General features: G+C 42.3%; 1 protein-coding gene across 6 annotated transcripts in view; it reads left to right on the top strand.

Annotated features, from left to right (window-relative positions):
- The first annotated feature begins 766 nt into the window (after positions 1 to 766).
- ctnnd1 (catenin (cadherin-associated protein), delta 1) overlaps positions 767 to 19703 on the top strand; it is a 28433-nt gene continuing 9496 nt past the window's right edge. For 4 of the 6 annotated variants that reach the window (XM_062387252.1, XM_062387249.1, XM_062387253.1 and 1 more), the window contains exons 1-11: positions 767 to 842; positions 9320 to 9467; positions 12012 to 12086; positions 12214 to 12333; positions 12542 to 12834; positions 12971 to 13061; positions 13187 to 13377; positions 14567 to 14822; positions 15347 to 15418; positions 16815 to 16965; positions 17425 to 17626. In XM_062387252.1, the coding sequence (XP_062243236.1) occupies positions 9327 to 9467; positions 12012 to 12086; positions 12214 to 12333; positions 12542 to 12834; positions 12971 to 13061; positions 13187 to 13377; positions 14567 to 14822; positions 15347 to 15418; positions 16815 to 16965; positions 17425 to 17626 (1592 nt within the window). In that variant the 5' untranslated portion in view covers positions 767 to 842; positions 9320 to 9326. Of the gene's footprint in view, positions 843 to 883; positions 1058 to 9319; positions 9468 to 12011; positions 12087 to 12213; positions 12334 to 12541; positions 12835 to 12970; positions 13062 to 13186; positions 13378 to 14566; positions 14823 to 15346; positions 15419 to 16814; positions 16966 to 17424; positions 17627 to 19703 lie in introns of those variants that run through there. The other 2 variants (XM_062387254.1, XM_062387255.1) reach the window with 2 other exon arrangements.

Below are 19703 nucleotides of genomic sequence, written 5' to 3' on the forward strand. Positions count from 1 at the left end.
TCTCTCTCTCTCTCTCTCTCTCTCTCTCTCATTCTCTCTCTCTCTCTCTGCTGGGGATTCAACACCACTGTATGATAGACAAAGTGCTGTCATTGGTCAATAAGAATTAAAAAAAAACACACCGTCCCCACAGTCACTAAACTGTTGAGACCCCAAAATGAATGTGTAATTTTAATAATATTAAACATTATGTCTGAGTAATATGCACAAACTCCCCTGCCCCTCTCTCTTTCCCTATGTCATGGGGTTCTGTTCAAGAGGTGTCTTCCCTTGCCCCGTCACAAGTATTATTTCATCACAATGTATATCACCTGCCGTGAGATAACTTCTGCAGCATTAATGGGAACACGCTCCATCACTGTGACCTTTCCCACATCACTGCACGCTCTTTTCTGCTCTATAACAGCCCCTCCATTCAATGACCACACGGGGGCAGTATAGTCTGAATTTTCCAAAGAATCGTTATTTACAGACATTTATATGATTTTTACTAAACAATCAAAATATAAGCTACTGTATTCTTTGTTTTTTTGGTCTTTAAAGTGGAGCTAGGCGACTCAAGTAAATCACCAAGTAATGATTTGATATAAGTATTTATCAAATCATTATTGAGTTATTTTATTTGTCATTCCAAGCTGAAGTATTGTTTATCAATAGCTGTTAAATAAATAATCGCACGATAACGTAATATATCCTGTGTGTCTCCCCACTCCCCACCCTCCTCTCCACTCTGCTCTCTGCTCGTCCCCTCCTCTTGCCCCCCCAGCGGAGAGAGAGGAAGAGCAGAGACAAGTGAACAACAAGCCGAGGAGGCACAGGGAGGAAGCTAGGAAACTGCAGAGGTGGGTGTTTTCTTCTTCTTCACAGGGGGGTTTTGTTCCGCTCCGCCACACCGACGTGTTTTCTGGTCGCCTCATCCCGACTCACGTCCTCTTCTTCCCCCGAGCCTGCGGGTCGTGTCAGCGGCGGCAGCAGCAGCAGTAGTCCGCTAGGCCTGAATCCAGCTCCGCAAACACTTATGGACTTTGAGAAACGAGCGTAGCGGTCTCCAGAAGCGGTAACGAAGCACGTCTTCTCCGGGGTTGTGTGCTCGCTGGAGCCGGTTTAAAAAAACAGTGGGAGGCGGAAACGGGAGCGACTTTAAAATGTGGTGAACTTTGTTTTAATCACAGCGTTAGCATGCTAGCCTCTGTAGCGCAGGTTAGCGCAGCTAGCGTCGGTGTATTCCACTCGTTAGCTTGATGAATAAGTCATCCAGAGTGGGACTTGTGGGGGAAGTTTAACAGAACTTTTACACGTAGAGTGAAGAGGTTGAAATAATGGCGACTTTGACACACGTCTGTCATCCACTATGTTAGGGTTTAGCTGATATGTGACACTATTACATGGATGATGTGGTTTGTGGGTTGTTGTTATTGCATTACATGCTGAGTGCTCGCTGTCTTTACACACGGAGGGGCATTTCCACCGGGCGTTTTCCGCCACTTTCCGCCCACCCGGGGTGTAACCGGACAGGTGAGGGTACACGGAAGTGACCGGGCAGCCCGCCGTGTCACGCACCGTAAATTGGGAGTCAAAGTCCAGCCTCGGATCACTTATCAGTTTCCCATTGTGTGCTGTGCCTGGAACGCCCACTCTCTGCGGACCGTGGTGCTGAACGCTGCTTCTCAGGTGAACACGATCACCAGGTTTGTGCTTTTTGTGGGAGATTTTCTTTTTGCTGTGTTCATTCTGTGTTGACTGTGTGGAGACGCGAGGGTTTGTTGTTCCAGCCACTGTCCCTTGGTGTGGTCTCACAGGTAGAGCAGGGAGATACAGGGTTAGCGGCGGTGGTGGAGCAGCGAGGGACAAGATCAAGAACCTGTTGTGTGAGTGCGGTTGTGTGGGTGTGGTAAGGTGGCAGGCCTGTTTGTGGCTTCGTTATTCAGACTCTTTTATTTTTTTTAAAGGGTTGCAACACAGGCTCCATCTCGTCTTACAGTTCTTCAGGATCCAGGGTTACACAGGGGGACTTTGCCTAATCTGCTTCAGTGGTTCACTCCTCATGGTTTCACTTTGTAATCACGATCCACTGTAGTTTCTGTGTGACTTAATCCTTGCGCAAGAGCAATTCAGAACGTGTCTCTCATCTCATCTGAAGTTACTCTGATTTGTCAATTTGGGTTGATACTGGTGATTTTCATCCCACTAGGGACCTACTTGGCAAGTAACTTAAGACTTTTTGATTGGCGTCGAAACTGTCAAGCTGATCGGTGAGTTTCCGTACAGCATGGACATGCCTCGCATATTCCTCTTCCACCCCCCCCCCCCCCAACCCTAGGACATTTCTGCTCTGACCTGTTGGAACAAGAATGGAAGTGGTTGTGAGCAAGTTTTGACAAGCTGTTTGCTCTGAAATGTCCCCTCTCTCTAAATGTAAAAAGGAGGGACAAAAAGATCAGAAGTTGGATACATTTTTCCCTAGCAATTTTGTCTTTGGGGGCTGGAGTCTTGCTGCTCAGCCAGTTGTTCTAACCAGGGCTATCATTTGTGAGCCAGTGTAATGACGGGCTTTCAGGGCACGCCACGGGTGTGTCCCTCTGACACACAGAAGCTGGGGTTTTCTTGTACTCGCTCCTCCTCTCTGTCTGTGCTCGCCCATTCTTTCTCTTTTATCTGTCCTCAACTCTCCACCTCCAACGGCTCCACCTGCAGCAGTGTTTTCATTCGAATCCTGAGCACGTCAGTACACAGTCCATGCAGGCGGTGTCATGTGAGATGTGTGACAGTAAAATCAAAGTGCACAGATTCCACTAAAGCCGTGGAGCTGGACCGTTGCAGTACCCTCCCTCAGAGCTGGTGGTTAACTTCTCGAAAAAGATCAGGGCCAGTTTGCATTTTTATGGTCCTCACTGCAGAAATATAGCCAGCTCCTTGTTGAGAAGCAACCACGCTCTCTTGGCAGATGGCCAGTAGTTAATCTTTACCGACTGCCAATCATTATTTTTTAGTTTGGCAGGCCATTTTCCATAGTACTGATTGAGCAGGAATATTTATTAGTTTCTTGAAAATTAGTCACATATACCCAGGCAACTGAATCAGTCTGATTACTCACCTGTTTCATTACTTCATATGTTGAGTTATGATTAACTTAAAGCTTCTGTGTGTAGTGACTAGTGACATCCGGAGTTAAAGTGTCATGTTGCAGCTGATACCCCCCCCCCCACACACACACACACTCACCATCCAAATATCTAAGACAACCTGTGGCAGCCTTCAGTTGTCACAAAAACTCAGAAGGTGCTTAGTTTATCCAGATTGGGCTACTGTAAAAACATGGAAGCCTCCGTAGAAAGTAAATATAAAGTATTTTTTTTTCGAAAGAGCGCAATTCAGTCCTTCCCCCAAAGCATTCAGCGACCCAGCTGACAGGCACTTACTCTCAAGCAGCTGTAAAATGAAGGTGGCGAGTTGTGTGTGTGGTGACCAGCGGTGAAAAAAACAGTGCAAGTTGAAAAGCAGGGAGGGCAGCAGCAGACCATGTAGCGGCCGCGCAGTGCTATTCTCAGGCACGCTCTCGACTGGCTGTTCGGACCGGTCAGACCAAAATAATCATGATTATGATTTTTTCCATAATCGAGCAGCCCTACTAGGTATGGAGTTGTCTGCTTCTCATTCATCTTTTACATCAAGATTCACAGTTATACACAGGTTTTACCAGTGTAAACCAGCTAAAAAAGGCAAATGACTCCTTTCCCATTGCCAGTAGAGGAGATTGCCTGTCTGTTTTTATAACTGGTGCATCATGTTCGATGTCACGAATGTGCTGAAAACTGAGGTGTTCTCTCACCTCGCTGTCTTGCCAAATTAGCACATTCACCCGGGTGTAACATTTCCATCCACAGCGTGGTTTCGAGTGGAGTTCAACTTTGACCCGCAACTTCTGCCTGCATTAGCACATTTTAGATAATGCCCTAATGCTGTAAAGTGTATAACAAACCTTGCAACCTAGTGCATCAATAATATATCAACATTTGTGACTGTTGTGCTAATTTTGTTTTTTGTATGAACAACAAGTGCTTTCTTTATTGCAGAGAAAGCACTTGTTGCACTAGAATGTTCATTTACTTTAAAGTGAAGCTCTAAAATAAGATATACCGAATGCCAACTTCACTCATACTGCAGGAAAACACACCTTGCTGTGATTGTCCAACAAAGCTTTTGCACAATAAATTGCAGTGGTTGCATTCACATTAAATTAATTCTGTGTCAGAAGCCGTTAACGTTAGAGAGGTGAATATTCTTAGAAATGCCTTTTTTTGGAAATGCAGCGAATAGGATGCTTATCCTAATGCAAAAGGCTTCTCCAGTGTGGTTTGTTTGGATCAACATTTATGAAAATTGACTATCTGTCTTATATAGTGTAAAATCCTTTGGAGATTTGTTGTCATTCAACTTCATTTTCCCTAGCCCTTAAATATGGATTTGCTTTTGTCCAGCGCCTCACTGTCTTCACAGTTTTTAAATCCAAAGGTTTATTTTAATTTGAAATCAATTTTTTCTTTCTTCAACCCGGCCAGACAATTGATGATAGAACTATGACATTTATACCCTAACCTAGAGGAGACAGACATGTTTTCATCAGGGAATTGTTTGAACATTGTGGTATGGCATTCTGGGAAGTTATGTAGGGTATTTCCCTGAAAATTGCGTGATGAAACGGTTATGACAAATTAATAAATAATGAGGTGCATTAAATAATAACAGCTGTGCATTAGCTGAAGCACCTGTTTGATAAAAAACGCCAAATTTGACATTGGTAATGTTTTGTCTGGGAGCAGCTTATTTACATTATGGGTTTTGTATTCAAGTTAGAGGCGTTTAATGTTTGATCCACTTAGGTCAAATGTTTGCTGTATGAAAAGACATTATGAATCATTATATTACAATAACAAAAAACCCAGGAGATATTGAGCCTCATATCAATATTGTATTCAGATAGATCATTGTTCCAGTTAGGTGTACTTGAAGTCCCTGGTTTATATTTTGAGATGTAGCTGGCTGAGTGTTTCCTATCTCACTAAGAATAGTTAGTTGGTGTCCTGTAGATTAGACAGCCGGCCTTGCATGAGGTCCCTGAACAGTCTGTATGGAGTGCAAGTGAATGTGTGGGTTAGTGCTGGTGTGTGTGTGTGTGTGTGTGTGTATGTGCGCACACACTCACTCTGCAGCTACCACACTGCAGGCCACATGGGAGGACGGTGTTGTTGTTGGTGGGGTTCACGGTTTCAAGTCAGAACAGTGGCAGTAGTTGGAGGTTGGCCAAGGTCAACACACACACACACGCACACAAACAGGCACACACACAGAGTCCAAATCTGTGTGTGACCATTCAAATGAGGCTGAGTCAGCAGAGCATTTGGCCAAGCCACAACAGCATTTTACCATAGCTTCACCTCAGCTGTGGGTGTTGGTAGGTGGGTGTGCCTACTGGAACAGAATGCACATCAGCCTGCCACAACACAAGTGACTGAGTTGCTGAAGAAGCAATAATAGCAACATGATAATAAGGGAATACTTTGCGGTCACTCGGTGGGCACTGGCTGACAGACGTAAAAGCTGACTGAGTGTGTACTTAAGAGTTTTCCATTTGTAGTGGACACTAGCTGTTCATCTCTGTTGTGTGTTGGCTCTGGACAGTAAGTGGCTTAGCTGTGTATTTCCTGGGCTGTCCCATTAGCAGATACAATTTAGCACTGCCGCAAAGTGGATTTACAATGGATTAATGATTAATGCCAAGGCATTAAGTGGCTAAGGCCATTTAAAACTCTCTCACAAGCAAATGCACTCTGCCACAAGAATGTAAGCGGTGAGTCTCGTATAGCAACAGGCTCTGTGGGTCTGTCTAACTATTGCACACAAGAGACAGTCTTCTTCTACAGTCTCAGAAAGTGTTTATGTTGACAGAGGTGCAAAGAAAATCTTTGATTGGTACATTGATGTGCTGATGTCTGGTCTCAGTGGTTCATAGTCATGTTAAAATAAATGGTCCCTGATGTAAAACTTGATCTGCTACTGAACAACTTTAATGAAAAGTCAAATATTTGTCAAGATATGGCTGCCACATAAAGGCTACCCCCACGATACTTAGTTTTCATTTGAAAATATGTTAACTCTGCCACGAATGCTTCTGGCATCCAAACTATTCCAGAGTTTGAGAGCTGTTGACCACATTCTAGTTTAAAACTTTTGGTGCAGAATTGTTGTCAAAGTAACCTGCTTGCTGATGAAAACCGTTGTCACCGGCACGCGCATGCCTTCATGTTTACACTGGCATGCACATGCATAGTGTGTGAGTCCTCACGTCCCATGCCTTGTCAGGCGTGTTAGTATGGACAGGGATTAAAACTGATACAGGGCCAAAACACTCATGTGAACAGAGTTCGCTTTGGTTCGAAAAACGAAAACCTAAAAGCATGCGTGTAGCCAAAGTGTCATTTCATACTTGCCACTTGAAATAACTTTAAAAATGTATTTTTCAGTTTACACGCATTATCCACTATAGAAGCACTTTGTTGGTTTGTGGTCGACTTCCCTGATTGGGTCAGTGAATGTGATTGCTCCCACTCTCCCTTTTCCAGGATTGAAGTGTTTGGCTGGGAAGAAATAAACGTTGTGTGAGAGAAGGATGAGCGCAGCGCTATGAAAGACTGAATGGCTCCCTTATTAGGACAGCTTCCAAGAGCTGAGACAGGATATGACACGCCAATTCTCACTGTGGAATGTATGACAATGGCTGTGTGTTATTGTGTGACTCTTGCATGCTTCTGTCCACAAATGTCTTTTATTTTCCACGCAAATGAAAAGAAACAATGAGCAGCGTCAAATTCACTCAAACGCACCACAGCCTTGTTTGAGTATTCAAGGATAAAATCAACGTTGGCCAAACACACACCTGCCCCCTTTATGTTGTTTCTGACCCACAATCACTTGGATCTAGACACACAATCAGGTGTGTCTGTGTGTGTGTACACGGACGTAATACAGGATTCTTTGTTCACTTTGACAGTTGTGTGTACACGGATGGAGAGCAGATTTGATATACATAAGTCAATGGACTTTGAAGTAGAAAATGGTTTTTGCCCTGGTTTGGAGATGAGCCAGGCTCGTGTCATCCCGTTATTAGACAGACACTACTCCACTAATCCTCCACAGATTCCTCCTTCCTCCCTTACCAGCATCTCTGCTGAGGACGTCAGAGGAAAGGACTTAGTCCCTGTCTTAATTAGTGCTTGAGGGACATTCCTTGACTTATCATCATGCCTGTGTATTTAGCCTGAGGTCTTCTATGGCATTTGTTAAGGCCACATTTCCTTCTAAAAGGCCACTTTGACAATTAAAACCCATATTCTTCTTTTCATTGCGGATCTTGCTTAGATTTTTCAGGCAATATAGTCCAGCACAACCAGTTATTGGTATTGGTTCCTCATGGTTCATGTTGATTTTATTTCCTCCATAATAATGGATATGTAATTCAGTTGGTTATTTTTAAGTAAAATGTCAGTATGTCCCTGGATATGTGTAGTCTAGTTAATTTAATCCTTTAAATTTGAATGATTATTTCACCTCCCTATTTCGGCTTAGAATGAATAAGAGTACATCTTTTCTTCTGAATTCATCTGATGTCATTTAAGTTGGATTCTAAGCCATGTGCTGGGATATTCAGATTTGAGTTTAAAGGGATACTTCACCCAAAAACGATAGTTCACTTATTATCTACTCACCACTGTGCCCATGGAGGGGTGGGTGTGAGTCCACAAAACACCTCTGGAGTTTCAGGTGTAAACAGCGTAGCAGCCAAATCCAATACAATTGAAGAAATTAGTGAACTATCTTCAGAAGTAAAAAAACATCAGAAGAAAAATCATAACATGCCTCCATACTGCTCTTGTGGTGTCATATGAGTATCAGAATGCTCAGACATTCAATTCAACTGGAAACAAGGTAATTTACACTGGGTTTTAAGCCTTAATGTTTGCTGATATCTTCCGAGGCGGTGCATTCAGGGACTGTTAGAAGCCACTTCTGGTGGACTTAAAACACGGTGTAAATGACCTTGTTTCTAGTTGATTATGAATGTCGGGGCTTCCAAAAGTGTTTTTGGACTCAAACACTTCACTCACCCTTCAATCAGCCTACAACTACCCCTTGACTTTTGCTTTCACTTAATATATCACTGATATTTTATTTAAAAAAAAAAGAGGTGCAATAGGACTGAAACACTAAGTCTCATAAAGTTGGTCATTTATTTCTAAAATACTTTTTATCTTATTTGTTGATATCCTTTTCACGTCTTGATAGCCATCAATAAATATATTTTGTCTTATGAAACTAGCCAAGGAACCCTAATTGCCATCACGATATTGAGCAGAAGAAAGGAAATAATATTTTTTCGTTCTTATTTTGCTTTTTTTTACTGTCTCCTTGTTTTGGTAGCTTGCAATGTTTTCTCACTCGCTGCTGCTACATAAATCAAATACTCTGGATCACTGAATAATACCTAAATGCATAATAAAAAGGTTAATTGACCAGGGATGGTAGTAGCCAGCATGTAAAGAAATTAAATCCCTTATCACAGTATGGACAATATACAGTGTCATGGACGGCGTATAGATGACTTGGCATTAGTATTCCAGCCAGTAAACGAAGCACAGTAGAATTTATGCTCCCACACTCGTCTCCCTCTCTGTTCCCAACTCTCTCTACAACCTTTGAATTAAGAAGTGATAACAAGCTCCACACGCTGCAGCTGAAAAGTTGGTGTAACCTTCTCCTGTCGTGTATCTCACTTTCCTTCTATTTTTAACCCAGCATAGCAGAAGGTGAAAAAAATATACTGAGACAGAGTGGTTCACTTGCATCCCTGCTCTCACATCGAATATAAACTGAAATAACTTTTTTAGATGAATTATCCCACAGTGAGCTCTTTCCTTAATCCTTCTGTTCACCCTCCCTCTGTATCTTGCTCTCGTTCTGTCTGTAGTCACGTAAACTCTTTACCTGCTACTTTATCTATGCAGTTCACTCCCGCTTCCCTCATTTATCCTCCCCGCATCAGCTCCTGCTGCTTTTTAACCTCTGCAAACAGCTTCATTAGCCCTTCTTCTGGGTTTGTGTTCTCAGATCTGCACTGTCCTAGGGCCCTGCTTCGTATCTATATCTACTTGGGGTTTTCACTCTTGCTGCATGTATCCTCTTTGGATGAAAACTTGGTGATGGTTGAATATCATCTGGCTTTCTGGTGTTGATGACCCTGTCCTGTCCTGTGCTCTGCTCTCAGCGTGTGAATGGAGCAGTGTGCGAGTACGGCCTCCCTGCTGGCCTCAGTGCGGGAGCAGGAGAGGCAGTTTGAGATGCTGAGCCGAGCTCTGGAGGATGAGCGGAGGTCGTGCGCCGGCACCTTGCCACGCCCCCTCCCCAACATGCAGGTAATGGGCAACAAATCCAATGCCCCTCCCTCACCCACGCACACGTTCCATCGAAAAAGTCCCTCGGATTCACCCTTCCTTGATCCGAGTGATCTCATCCAACGTCATCTCCATGGTCAACCATATCCCATCAGTGTCGACTGGCTGGATGGCAGAAGAATATACAGGACATGAGTAAAATGCCTCCTCTGTGGGTTTTACTCTGACTGGACTCTTGGTGCTCAATTGCAATTTAGCTTGAGTTTTAGAAATAAAAATTTGAGTCAAATGAGTGAAGCCTTCCCGAGGAGGTCAATCTCACCCTCTGTTTCTCCTCGCAGCTTCATTCAAAGCATTTTCGTCCATCCTCCATCGACATTCTCGGAAACCATCTTTTTCCCTTTCCAAATGAGTCTTCCCATCGCCATCATCATCATCATCATCATCATCATCATCATCATCATCTTATCTTTACTTGTGTCAAACTTCAGTCTGCCACCCATTGTGCTTGTCGTGACTGGTCCATGTGCTTTTGCATGCAAAGAATGATCTTGCTTAATATATCGATAGGTATGATATCAGTCTTTTCCTGGATCATCATGGAGCTGCAGTATGTCAACAAGCTGGTGTAAATAATCTAGTAACCTGGCCTATCAGACCAGGGTTCTAGATTTGAGATTAAACTTCTGATTAAGTGACAGTTTAATAGCTGAAACCACTGTTTGCCTGATTCTATTTGTAGAATCTGTAGGCGAGGTACACGATTTTGCGCTGGCAATCATTTTTTACTTTGACCAGTTATAATTGAGCAGGCTTTAGACCCTTTTCGTATCTGGAATTAACTTGGTTTATGTGATCCGAAGTACAGGTGTGAATGCACTCTGATCTCACAGGGATCCGATTACCACATTCGGTGGTGGTCTGGTCCACATGTGTCCATGTTCTTTCAACATTGTGAACTCAAATCCATCCTGGGTCACATATGAAGGACCTCCCCTAAAGTCAGATGAGCCGCTGCAGTTTCATTACCAATCATTAAAATGTATAGTTGATTTGATTGTAACCACTGCCACAATATTAACTCCGATCACCACATGTCTGAACAGGCTTGCGATCAAACCAGGAGGGATGTTAATGCCAGGTGTGTACAGGGCCTCAGTTGTCCACAGATAAACAATCGGTGTGGAGAGCAAAAGAGGCCGAATACATTGGCCAAAATGCATCAGCTGACTGCTTTTTAATTTAACTGAATTCATATCCAGATAGCTATTAAAAGAGATTAGCCAAAATGTCCTCTGGACTTAAAACATCTGTTAAGCTATTGCTTATGTGATAAAAGACCATAGTTGGACTTTAAACAGTGTATGTGCGTAAGAGTCATCATGGGCCAGTTAGTTAGCTGGTTTAGAGTGACCTCACAGACAGACATGCAGTTACTCCCACCAACACTCTCTCATTCTTTCACTTCCTTATTGACACGCTTAGTCATTACGGAACCTGAATAAGTGGACTTGCACACAGACACTTTTGGCCTAGAGGCAACCTTTGAAAAACACAATAATCAACTGGGCTCTCCTTCACTTTCACCGTTGGTAATGGCTCTTGCATGCAGGCTCTCAGTCACATTCCTGTCCCAGGTGATTCTTGTGGCTGACTAGCAGCAGAAAAAAAGGTAGGGTGTGTGCAATATAGTGAGAGCAGGAGAGAAATGTAGCTTGTGCGGATTCTTATCTCTATATGTGTTTACATAGCCCAAAGGCTTTCGCATGCCTCTGCCACTCTCCCAGGCAGAGCTGCACGACCTCAGTCATCACTGACAGGTTCCCACATGCTCACATCTGCCCGGCACTTCCTACTATTCACTCTGACTGAGTCCTAAGACTCTCTTCTCTTGCTTTGTCTTGTTTACCTGATCCGGGCAGAGTTGCACTTCTTAGAGTTGTGGTTGCGATACGTGAAAGTGCTTATTGCAAATATTCCCAGATTAAAAAAATAAATATAAAAACGAGAATACATTTGTCAATTGGAGACAGCTGTATCTCATCCTTGAGCCAGGGGTGAGCAGTGTCCCCTCTGGCTCTGCCTCTTCATTTTCATACCATCAAGTTGTGAGATGGCACAACAGATAGTTAGAGTTCCCCCTGTGGCTGGAATGGGAAGTGCACCACACCCATCACAACCCCTGGGCAGGCAATGCTCATGGTGATGTCATGAGAGAGAAACGGGTTTTATCTCTCTGCTCGTCTCTCATTCATTTCATTACTGACATGTTTTTCATCTGTTCATTCCATCATCATAGTTCATTCTTGCCGACCATGCAGACTTCTTTGTTTTTGTTCTAATCCGTCAAATATTCTCAGATGGTTGTTATCATCGTTGTCATATGGAAAATATTAATCAACTTCGAAGTGCCTGAGCTTTACAATAGGTTCCACAATTCAAATAAAAGTCTATGACCCTTGCTTCACTTTTTATTTTTATATGTTTTGCTGGAAAAGTTCAACTGCCCAGTGACTTGAGTGTGTATATGCGTGTGTGTTGATGTGGATTCCTTTCTCATGGCAGAACGGCCGCGTACCTTGTAATGCAGACATAGAGAGGCTGACACTGAACGAGGGTTACATCAACGGCACACATCATGTAAGCATCCATTAGAGCCCTTCTCAATGCCACTTATTTTATTGTTAACGTGCTTAACCACAACGACAACCCATGTGAAACGTCTATTTGCTACATTTCTGAAATATGTGAATTTGCATTGGTGTAGTTCAGGATGGAGCCTGGTCAGGTGATGCAGGAGACATACACAGTGGAGGAACCCCAGGAGCCTCAGCCCGTCGTCTCTGTGACCAGTGAAGATGGCACAACTCGGCGCACAGAAACCACGGTAATACATAGATCCAAATAAATATATTATCAATAATCCTTAGATGCCAATAGAGTGACATGCTGTCATAAATGGTAACAAATGAGTGTTGTCTTGAATCATCATATAACTGTTAACATCTATCCTTGTAATTACATTCCAATAACACTTTCATTGCTGTCAATATTTTCGGCAGTAACTTATTGTTTTCCGTCTCCTGCCGTTTAAGGTAAAGAAAGTTGTAAAGACCACTACCACTCGCACAGTTATCCCCTCTGTGTCAGACACACTTTCCCTGGATGGTGGGGGATCAGTGACTGGCATGGCGGGCTACACCACTCCCATGGACCGGCTCTACAGGCCGCCACCTAGTGGAGGAATGCCAATGGACTATCCCAGTCACACCATGCCCCAAAACTACCACTATGGACCCCCAGGGGGTTTTGATGAATACCGCACTGGGCCTCCGTCTCAGACCTACGCAAGCCTTAGCAGGGGTGCTCACATGGACGATCGCTACAGGTACCATACTTATCGAAACCGATGGTTTTGCTACTAAGATTCAAGCCATCAAGGCGGGTTAGACAATAAATACACATTCTTATTGGATAGTGTTTTCTGGTCTCATGCTCAATCTTTGCTTCCTTGTGTTCTCCAGACAGGTTCATCCAGACGGTTACAGAACACTGGATCCAAGCTACAGAGCCGCCAGCAGGAACCAGCTGGACCCCTATGCTGCTCAGCCACAGGTATGTTCAGCTGGCCACACTTGCTAAATGTGGTGCTTCCTGTTGTATCTTAAGAATTGAATTGGATGTAATTTGGTAGACACCAGCTTTCCCATTGTCTTGCACTAACTTCTGCCTCTGTGTAGGTTGGGCGTATGGGCAGTGCTATGGAGCTTTCCTCCCTCCCGAGGTTTGTTCCAGAGCCTTACGGTCTGGAGGATGATCAGCGCAGCATGGGTTATGATGAGCCTGACTATGGGATGGGACACCCAATGCACTACAGCACAGTGCCACGTAACCAGCATGTATTCCCCCATGGTCCCCCACGCCGGGCTGGGTAAGTGATATTTGTTTTTGTGGTGAATCATCTATGTTAATAGGGATCTAGATGCAGGGGCGCCACTAAAAATGTTGGGACCTATGAAACAATATAAGAAACCCCTCACCATCCTGGAAAACCCCTTTTGATATTTCTTAGTTTAATTACAGAGACAATTTAAAAAAGAATTGCCCTACATGAGCTACGTAAACACTCTTCAACTAACTTACTAATAATAATAACAACAAATGATAATAGTGTTCTCTGGGCACCCCTGTCTGTGCTGGTCCCTTGGAAATCGCCCTTACCCTTTTTCTCAGTTAACAGGTACATCTTCGTTAATGATTTGTATTTGCATGGTTCTTTGTTGGGACTGGTTCATTTGAAGATGAGTAAAATATTTACTTTCTATTTTAAGTTAAAATGAAATGTCGATGACAGACATTACTTAAGTCTGAGAGTAGTTTCCAATTCAATTTAATGGAAAGGCTTTCTCAGACATGGAGTCACGTCAGTCCCGTAAACTCAGACATAAATAGTTAGAGTCCCTGCGGATTGGTCACATTTTACGAGACTGTCATGGCTCAGCATAGTTAGCGGACTCTAGATTTCCTGTTTCAAATCTAGTGATGGTGTTTACAAGACTGAATAAAATCACAGTGCACTCTGATCTGAGCTCTTGGATGGTGTTTGTTGAAGACAGTAAACAGTGTGCTGATCCTGCTTCATTCAGTCTGTCCCTGCCAGAGAGCTAACAGTAGCCAACCAGCTGTATGTCAATACAAACAGTGCAGATGAATTAATGACCTTGTCTGTTAATAGTTGAAGCATCGGCTACTGGCAGTCCATGTGTAGTTGTATGAAATAGCATTTAACAATTCTTTTTTTATTGTTCCTGTTGAACAGTTTTTCTTGTGTTGGCAATCAGGGCCTTAACTGTAAAATATTTTCAAGGTTAAATCTATAATATGCATCTATAAACATTTATATTCAAGGAATCGGGTGATTCAAGTTGAAGTTATTGAAATTTCCAAAGATTTATTCTCTAGAGCTGTAATTATCTGATGTAACTGGATCATAAGATCAAGGCTGGTATCCAATACTAATCCTTCTTATGAACAATAACAAGGTAAACTCTGGTATCTAATTTACCGCAGTTTGTTTTGATAGATATCTGTTGATACATTTTCGTCACCTCCCTCCACAGGAGTTACGAGGGAACCTTGGATGGTGACATGAGTGGTCCAGGGGACATGTATTACTGGGGGGGAGGAGCACCTCTGGCCCAGGGTGAAAGAGGAAGCATGGCGTCATTGGACAGCACACTGAGGAAAGCTCCCGGCCCCAGTGGCTGGCGTCAGCCAGAGCTGCCAGAGGTCATCGCCATGCTCAACTATAGGCTAGACCCTGTCAAGAGCAATGCAGCTGCATACCTGCAGCATCTCAGCTATAAGAATGATAAAGTAAGAGATGTACATATGCTAGCAACTTACAATATTTTGGCTTCAATTTGTAGATCAGAAGCAATCATTTGTCTGGAGTGTGAGGGTGAAATACAATAGTTTCTGATTAAAGTAAAGTTTTATATGATAGCAAAAAACAGCTCTTCTGAAATGGGAGCGTTTGCCACATTTTAGAAAAGTTCAGTCAACATTGATTGTTAAGAATAAGTATCTTTATGAGACCAGAGCTTGAACTCTGAAGTGTAGATGAACAGATATCAGTGGTGATACAGCATAAGGTATTATTGGGGGATGTCTGTAACTGCATTCATAGAAGACAAAACTTGTGCAAGACAAGATTTCTTAGTTTTAATCTTAAATATAAATAGCTGCAAAAAACTTTATTGATGAGACTTCTTCTAGTTTGCCCACAGAAGTTATTCTTCTTAAAGGATTTTCCACAACATAATTTATAGTAAACAGAGAGCTGGACTTTACCTGAACACCATCCACTACTAACATCCATCCTTCCTTCCTCTTTCCAGGTGAAAACTGATGTGCGTCGTATGAAAGGCATCCCAGCACTGGTTTCCATGCTTGACAACCCAAACAGAGACGTCAGTTTGTTTTTTTTCCTCCTCGCCTTTCACTTTATTCTTGACTTTGTTACAAGTGTGCTATGATTGGACTAGGTGGGGTCAAAAAGAGTCTCAGGGAAACTAGTGAATTTGTGATGTAATACTGACACAACCCATTGGCCTGAGTTGAGTTTTGAGGAGAAGGTGAATGTAATACTCAACCTTAAACTTTGAAGAGTGAGAAAGGGGAATAAGCATTACGTACCAGACTATTCTTGTTAAATCCTGGAGGTCAACATTGTTGCTATATATGGTTTCGACCAAAACATTCTGTGTTTTTTTTTTAAACATTTTTTATGGGTCCCTTTCATTTAGGGTTAGGGTTGTGGTAACTTTTTGCTGATGTTTGAATGGAAATTACCAGACAAACCACATCATGCATTCCACCGTCAGAGCAAAGAAGCCTCTTAATTTCACATTTCATGCTCTTCGGACAAAAACTAGTCTGAAGTCTGGTTTGTGTCGAATGATTTGCTGACTGTGGAAATGGGTCAGACTGCGCATGCATCCACTTGATGTTCTTTTCATGTCTGTTGCGTATAAGGAACATCATCAAAACCCTTTGCTCTCGAGTTTGGTGTATGTCTGAAAACACCTATATTTCACTGACACGGACCCGATAGCAATAAGTTAGTGAGCAAGTCATTGAAAATTCCTCTTCTAGCTGTTTTCAGAAAGTGCACGTTCATGTGTTTTGGGGTGTAGCTTTGACGAGAGGGCTGATAGTACGGGGTGGGATGTAGCTGGTTTTTTTCAAAGTGTTTCCTGCTATTTCCAACTTTCCAGGACTACCAACCATGGCTTTAATGTAAGGTAACATTGGTTTACAGTGAAGAAATGTGGCCACCTAAATCCCTGTTATAGGGTATAATTGCATCGTATATCATGCCAAGACCCACATAATATATATATAGCAGTTTCAAGGGCATGCCAACAATGCCAAATCAATGTATGTGTTATATAGGGCTGCAAACTATTAGGAAATCAAGTGATATACAATAAGGTTTTTTAATATCACATGAACTTTTAATTTGGGGTCTTTTCATACATGTTTGGACCCTGAAGTTATTTTTTTTACAGCTTTTAGCAGCTCCGTCATATCTGTTGTCTCAGGTTTTTTTTCTCCTCCGACAATGATTCACGGACGAAACAAAACGTCAATGATCTTAAGGTCATTAATATATCATCTAGAGCAGCAGGGATCCATCGGATCGGACAAATATATTGGAATGCAGACTGCTTAGGCTTAGCGCATAAAACACCATATATTGCAGATTTTCAATATAATGTGCAGCCCGTGAGTTATAAGTGCTCTCCAAGTGATTATCCATGATGTTAAATTGCTCATTTAACTGTTACTTCGTTACTGTTCCAGGTTCACTACGCAGCCAGTGGAGCCTTAAAGAACATCTCTTATGGCAAAGATCAAGAAAACAAGATCGCCATGAAGAACTGTGACGGAGTTCCTGCGCTTACCAGGCTGCTGAGGAAGACCCATGACCAGGACCTCACTGACACAATCACAGGTTGGCAGCATTTGAAAACGCATAGTTTATAGTCAACTATTAATTTCCTGCTTGTTTCCTTATCATTCCTTCAGCTCTGATGGTGGATTTGTTTGCATGTCTAATGTCAATGTCACCATTTGGAGTCTTTAGAATCCAAAATTTGATCTTATACCAAAAATAAATAACAGCTTGTTTTTAATAATTTTTGTACGCAAATCCAAAATAGGAAATGAAAGAGCCCCAATAGGATAACTAATTTGTCCAACTGCTGTAACTTAGAAGTCTCTGTGTCACTAAGCTCATAAGATAATTAATGGACTCCCTCTATGCAGACTGGTTTACACACAAATCACAAGATGCAACCATCCTTAAGCTTATGTTTTCTAAAGGTAGATTTGTTAAGTGACAGTTGGTGCTGCAAGAATGCTGCATAACTAAACAGCGTTTTGCATACTTAGAATTCTGTATTTTTCCCAGGAACGCTGTGGAACCTGTCGTCTCATGACTCTGTGAAAATGGAAATTGTAGACCATGCACTGCACGCCCTCTCCGACGAGGTGATGGTTCCCCACTCGGGATGGGAGAAAGGGAGAAACGGAGCAGGAGGCGGCGAGGAGAACTGCAAGCCCCGACACCTCGAGTGGGAGACAGCCCTCACCAACACAGCCGGCTGCCTGAGGTAGGGAGGGAGAGAAGGAGGGATGTAGGTACAGGTGGTGTCAGAAGGCAGATTAGAGCTATGGGATTATAGAAAGAGAGAGAGAAGTAGGCAGTGCTGGTGAAGACAGGAGAGGAAAGGGGACAGATGCCAGCTTAACAGATGGATGGAGCTGCGGGATGTATAAGGGAGGAAGGAGGCGATGAAGAGCTGGCCGTGCAGAAGAGAAGGAAACAGATAATGGAGTGGTTTTAATGGAATATCTTTATCAATTTCATCTGAAGCCTTTTGTGCAACGTGTGGAAACAGTGAGATGACCAATGCCAATGTGTTTTTCTCTGTCAAAGTAAACTGTCCCTAACACTATATAAACATTTCACCTTAATGTTTTAATTGCTGGGCATTGAAAGAGTGAAAGAAAAAACTGCATTAGATGCCACAGTGAGAATGAGACTATGAGGTCTGACTGTCTGCATGGATGGTAAACACATTATTGACCCTGGTGTAAGCATGTGGTAGTTTGTGATGACATGACAGCAGGAGTGAGCATGTGGAAAAGAATATGGCAGGCCCGCCACATTCTAGATAATTAATGGGAATAAGGACTGTATCATATCTATAAAATAACTTCAGTAAAATACACTTTCTGAGTTGAAAGAAAAAAGCCAATGAGCAAGTATGTCACTTTCAAAATTCTGTTGTGGAATCAGTGCTCTATGAAACCCTAACCCATTGAAATACTCGTGGGCTAAATGTCAGTTATTTATTGAAGAAGGAATTCTGGGACCAAACCGTCCCAGTGATGTGGACGATTGGAAGAGTTTACAGGGAGGGGGTAAGCAGAGGACAGTGGGGCATTGACTTGATCAGTGTAAACAGTATGTTCCAGCCTCCAGGTCTGTTATCTGTGCATTCCCCTCGGCCACACGGTTAATTACAGCGTTCACTTGTGGCTGTAGAGAAGTATGTGTGAATAACTTGGTAATCTTGATCATTTGAAAACTTTGGTATTTGCAGAACAGGCCTGGGCAGTATCGTTCGCTACACAGTATAACTAAATCTGCATTGTCAGAAAAATTCTACAGATTATAACTGGGAATGCACCAACAGTAGGTTGATCTTGACTCATAAGCATTCAGACGTTACTTTGTATATTATACTTTCACTCAGGTGCTTGTGGTTCAGTGGTACTTGCTTTTTCTAACCACTTTTTTCGTTTGCACATATTCAACATAATTGCTGATGTCTGTAAGCATCACATATCTCCCCATGTAACATGAATCATGATCATATGAATGGATAGTTTTAAGTTAAACAGTAGTTTTTTTTAGTGCTTTCAAACGAATAAAATATTTAATCGCGATTAATCGCATTTATGTCATAGTTAACTCAAAATTAATCGCGATTAATTGCAAATTTGTATCTATTCTTAATGTCCCTTCATTAATTTTTTCTCCATAATTTTTTGGGGGTTTTAATGCTCTATCAACATGGAAAGTGGATTGGCTTGCTTTATGCAAATATTTTATTTTATTGAAAAACAACATTGCCAAACAGGGCGGTACAAATTTAAATTATAAAGTGCACATTTCAGGTAAACAAGGACTCAGCCTATAGTGCAGTTAAACCTTGGCTTAATATTTTCTTTTTTTCAAGTTTGCTGTGAACATAGCAGTCAGGCCTCTCAAACAGACAAGCAACAAAATAACAAATAAACAAATAAACAAAATACACAGGCAAGTGTTGGCCTACTTTGAAACAAATTAACAAAAGAACTGTGTAGGGCTATTTGAGTCCTCCCCATAATTGTGGAAAATGTATGAAATAAGAAGTACCCTATTTTGAAATAAATAAAAACATATAGCTGCAGCTTAGTATCTTAAAAATATATATTTTAGTTGGCGAAATATTAAAACAAAAAGCGAGAGCAGGTCAGACTGGAGGCGAATCTCGCGTTAACACCGTTAATAACGCGTTAAACTGCACTAGTTTTTTTTAAACTTGCTTAAACGAAGAGAGAGGAGAGGTAACTGGTGTGTGATCTGATAGGTGGCATATCAAAAGGAAAACTTGTTTAAATCCACAGTTGACAGTATTG

This window comes from Platichthys flesus, chromosome 5 (assembly GCF_949316205.1).
Source record: "Platichthys flesus chromosome 5, fPlaFle2.1, whole genome shotgun sequence".
NCBI lineage: Eukaryota > Metazoa > Chordata > Actinopteri > Pleuronectiformes > Pleuronectidae > Platichthys > Platichthys flesus.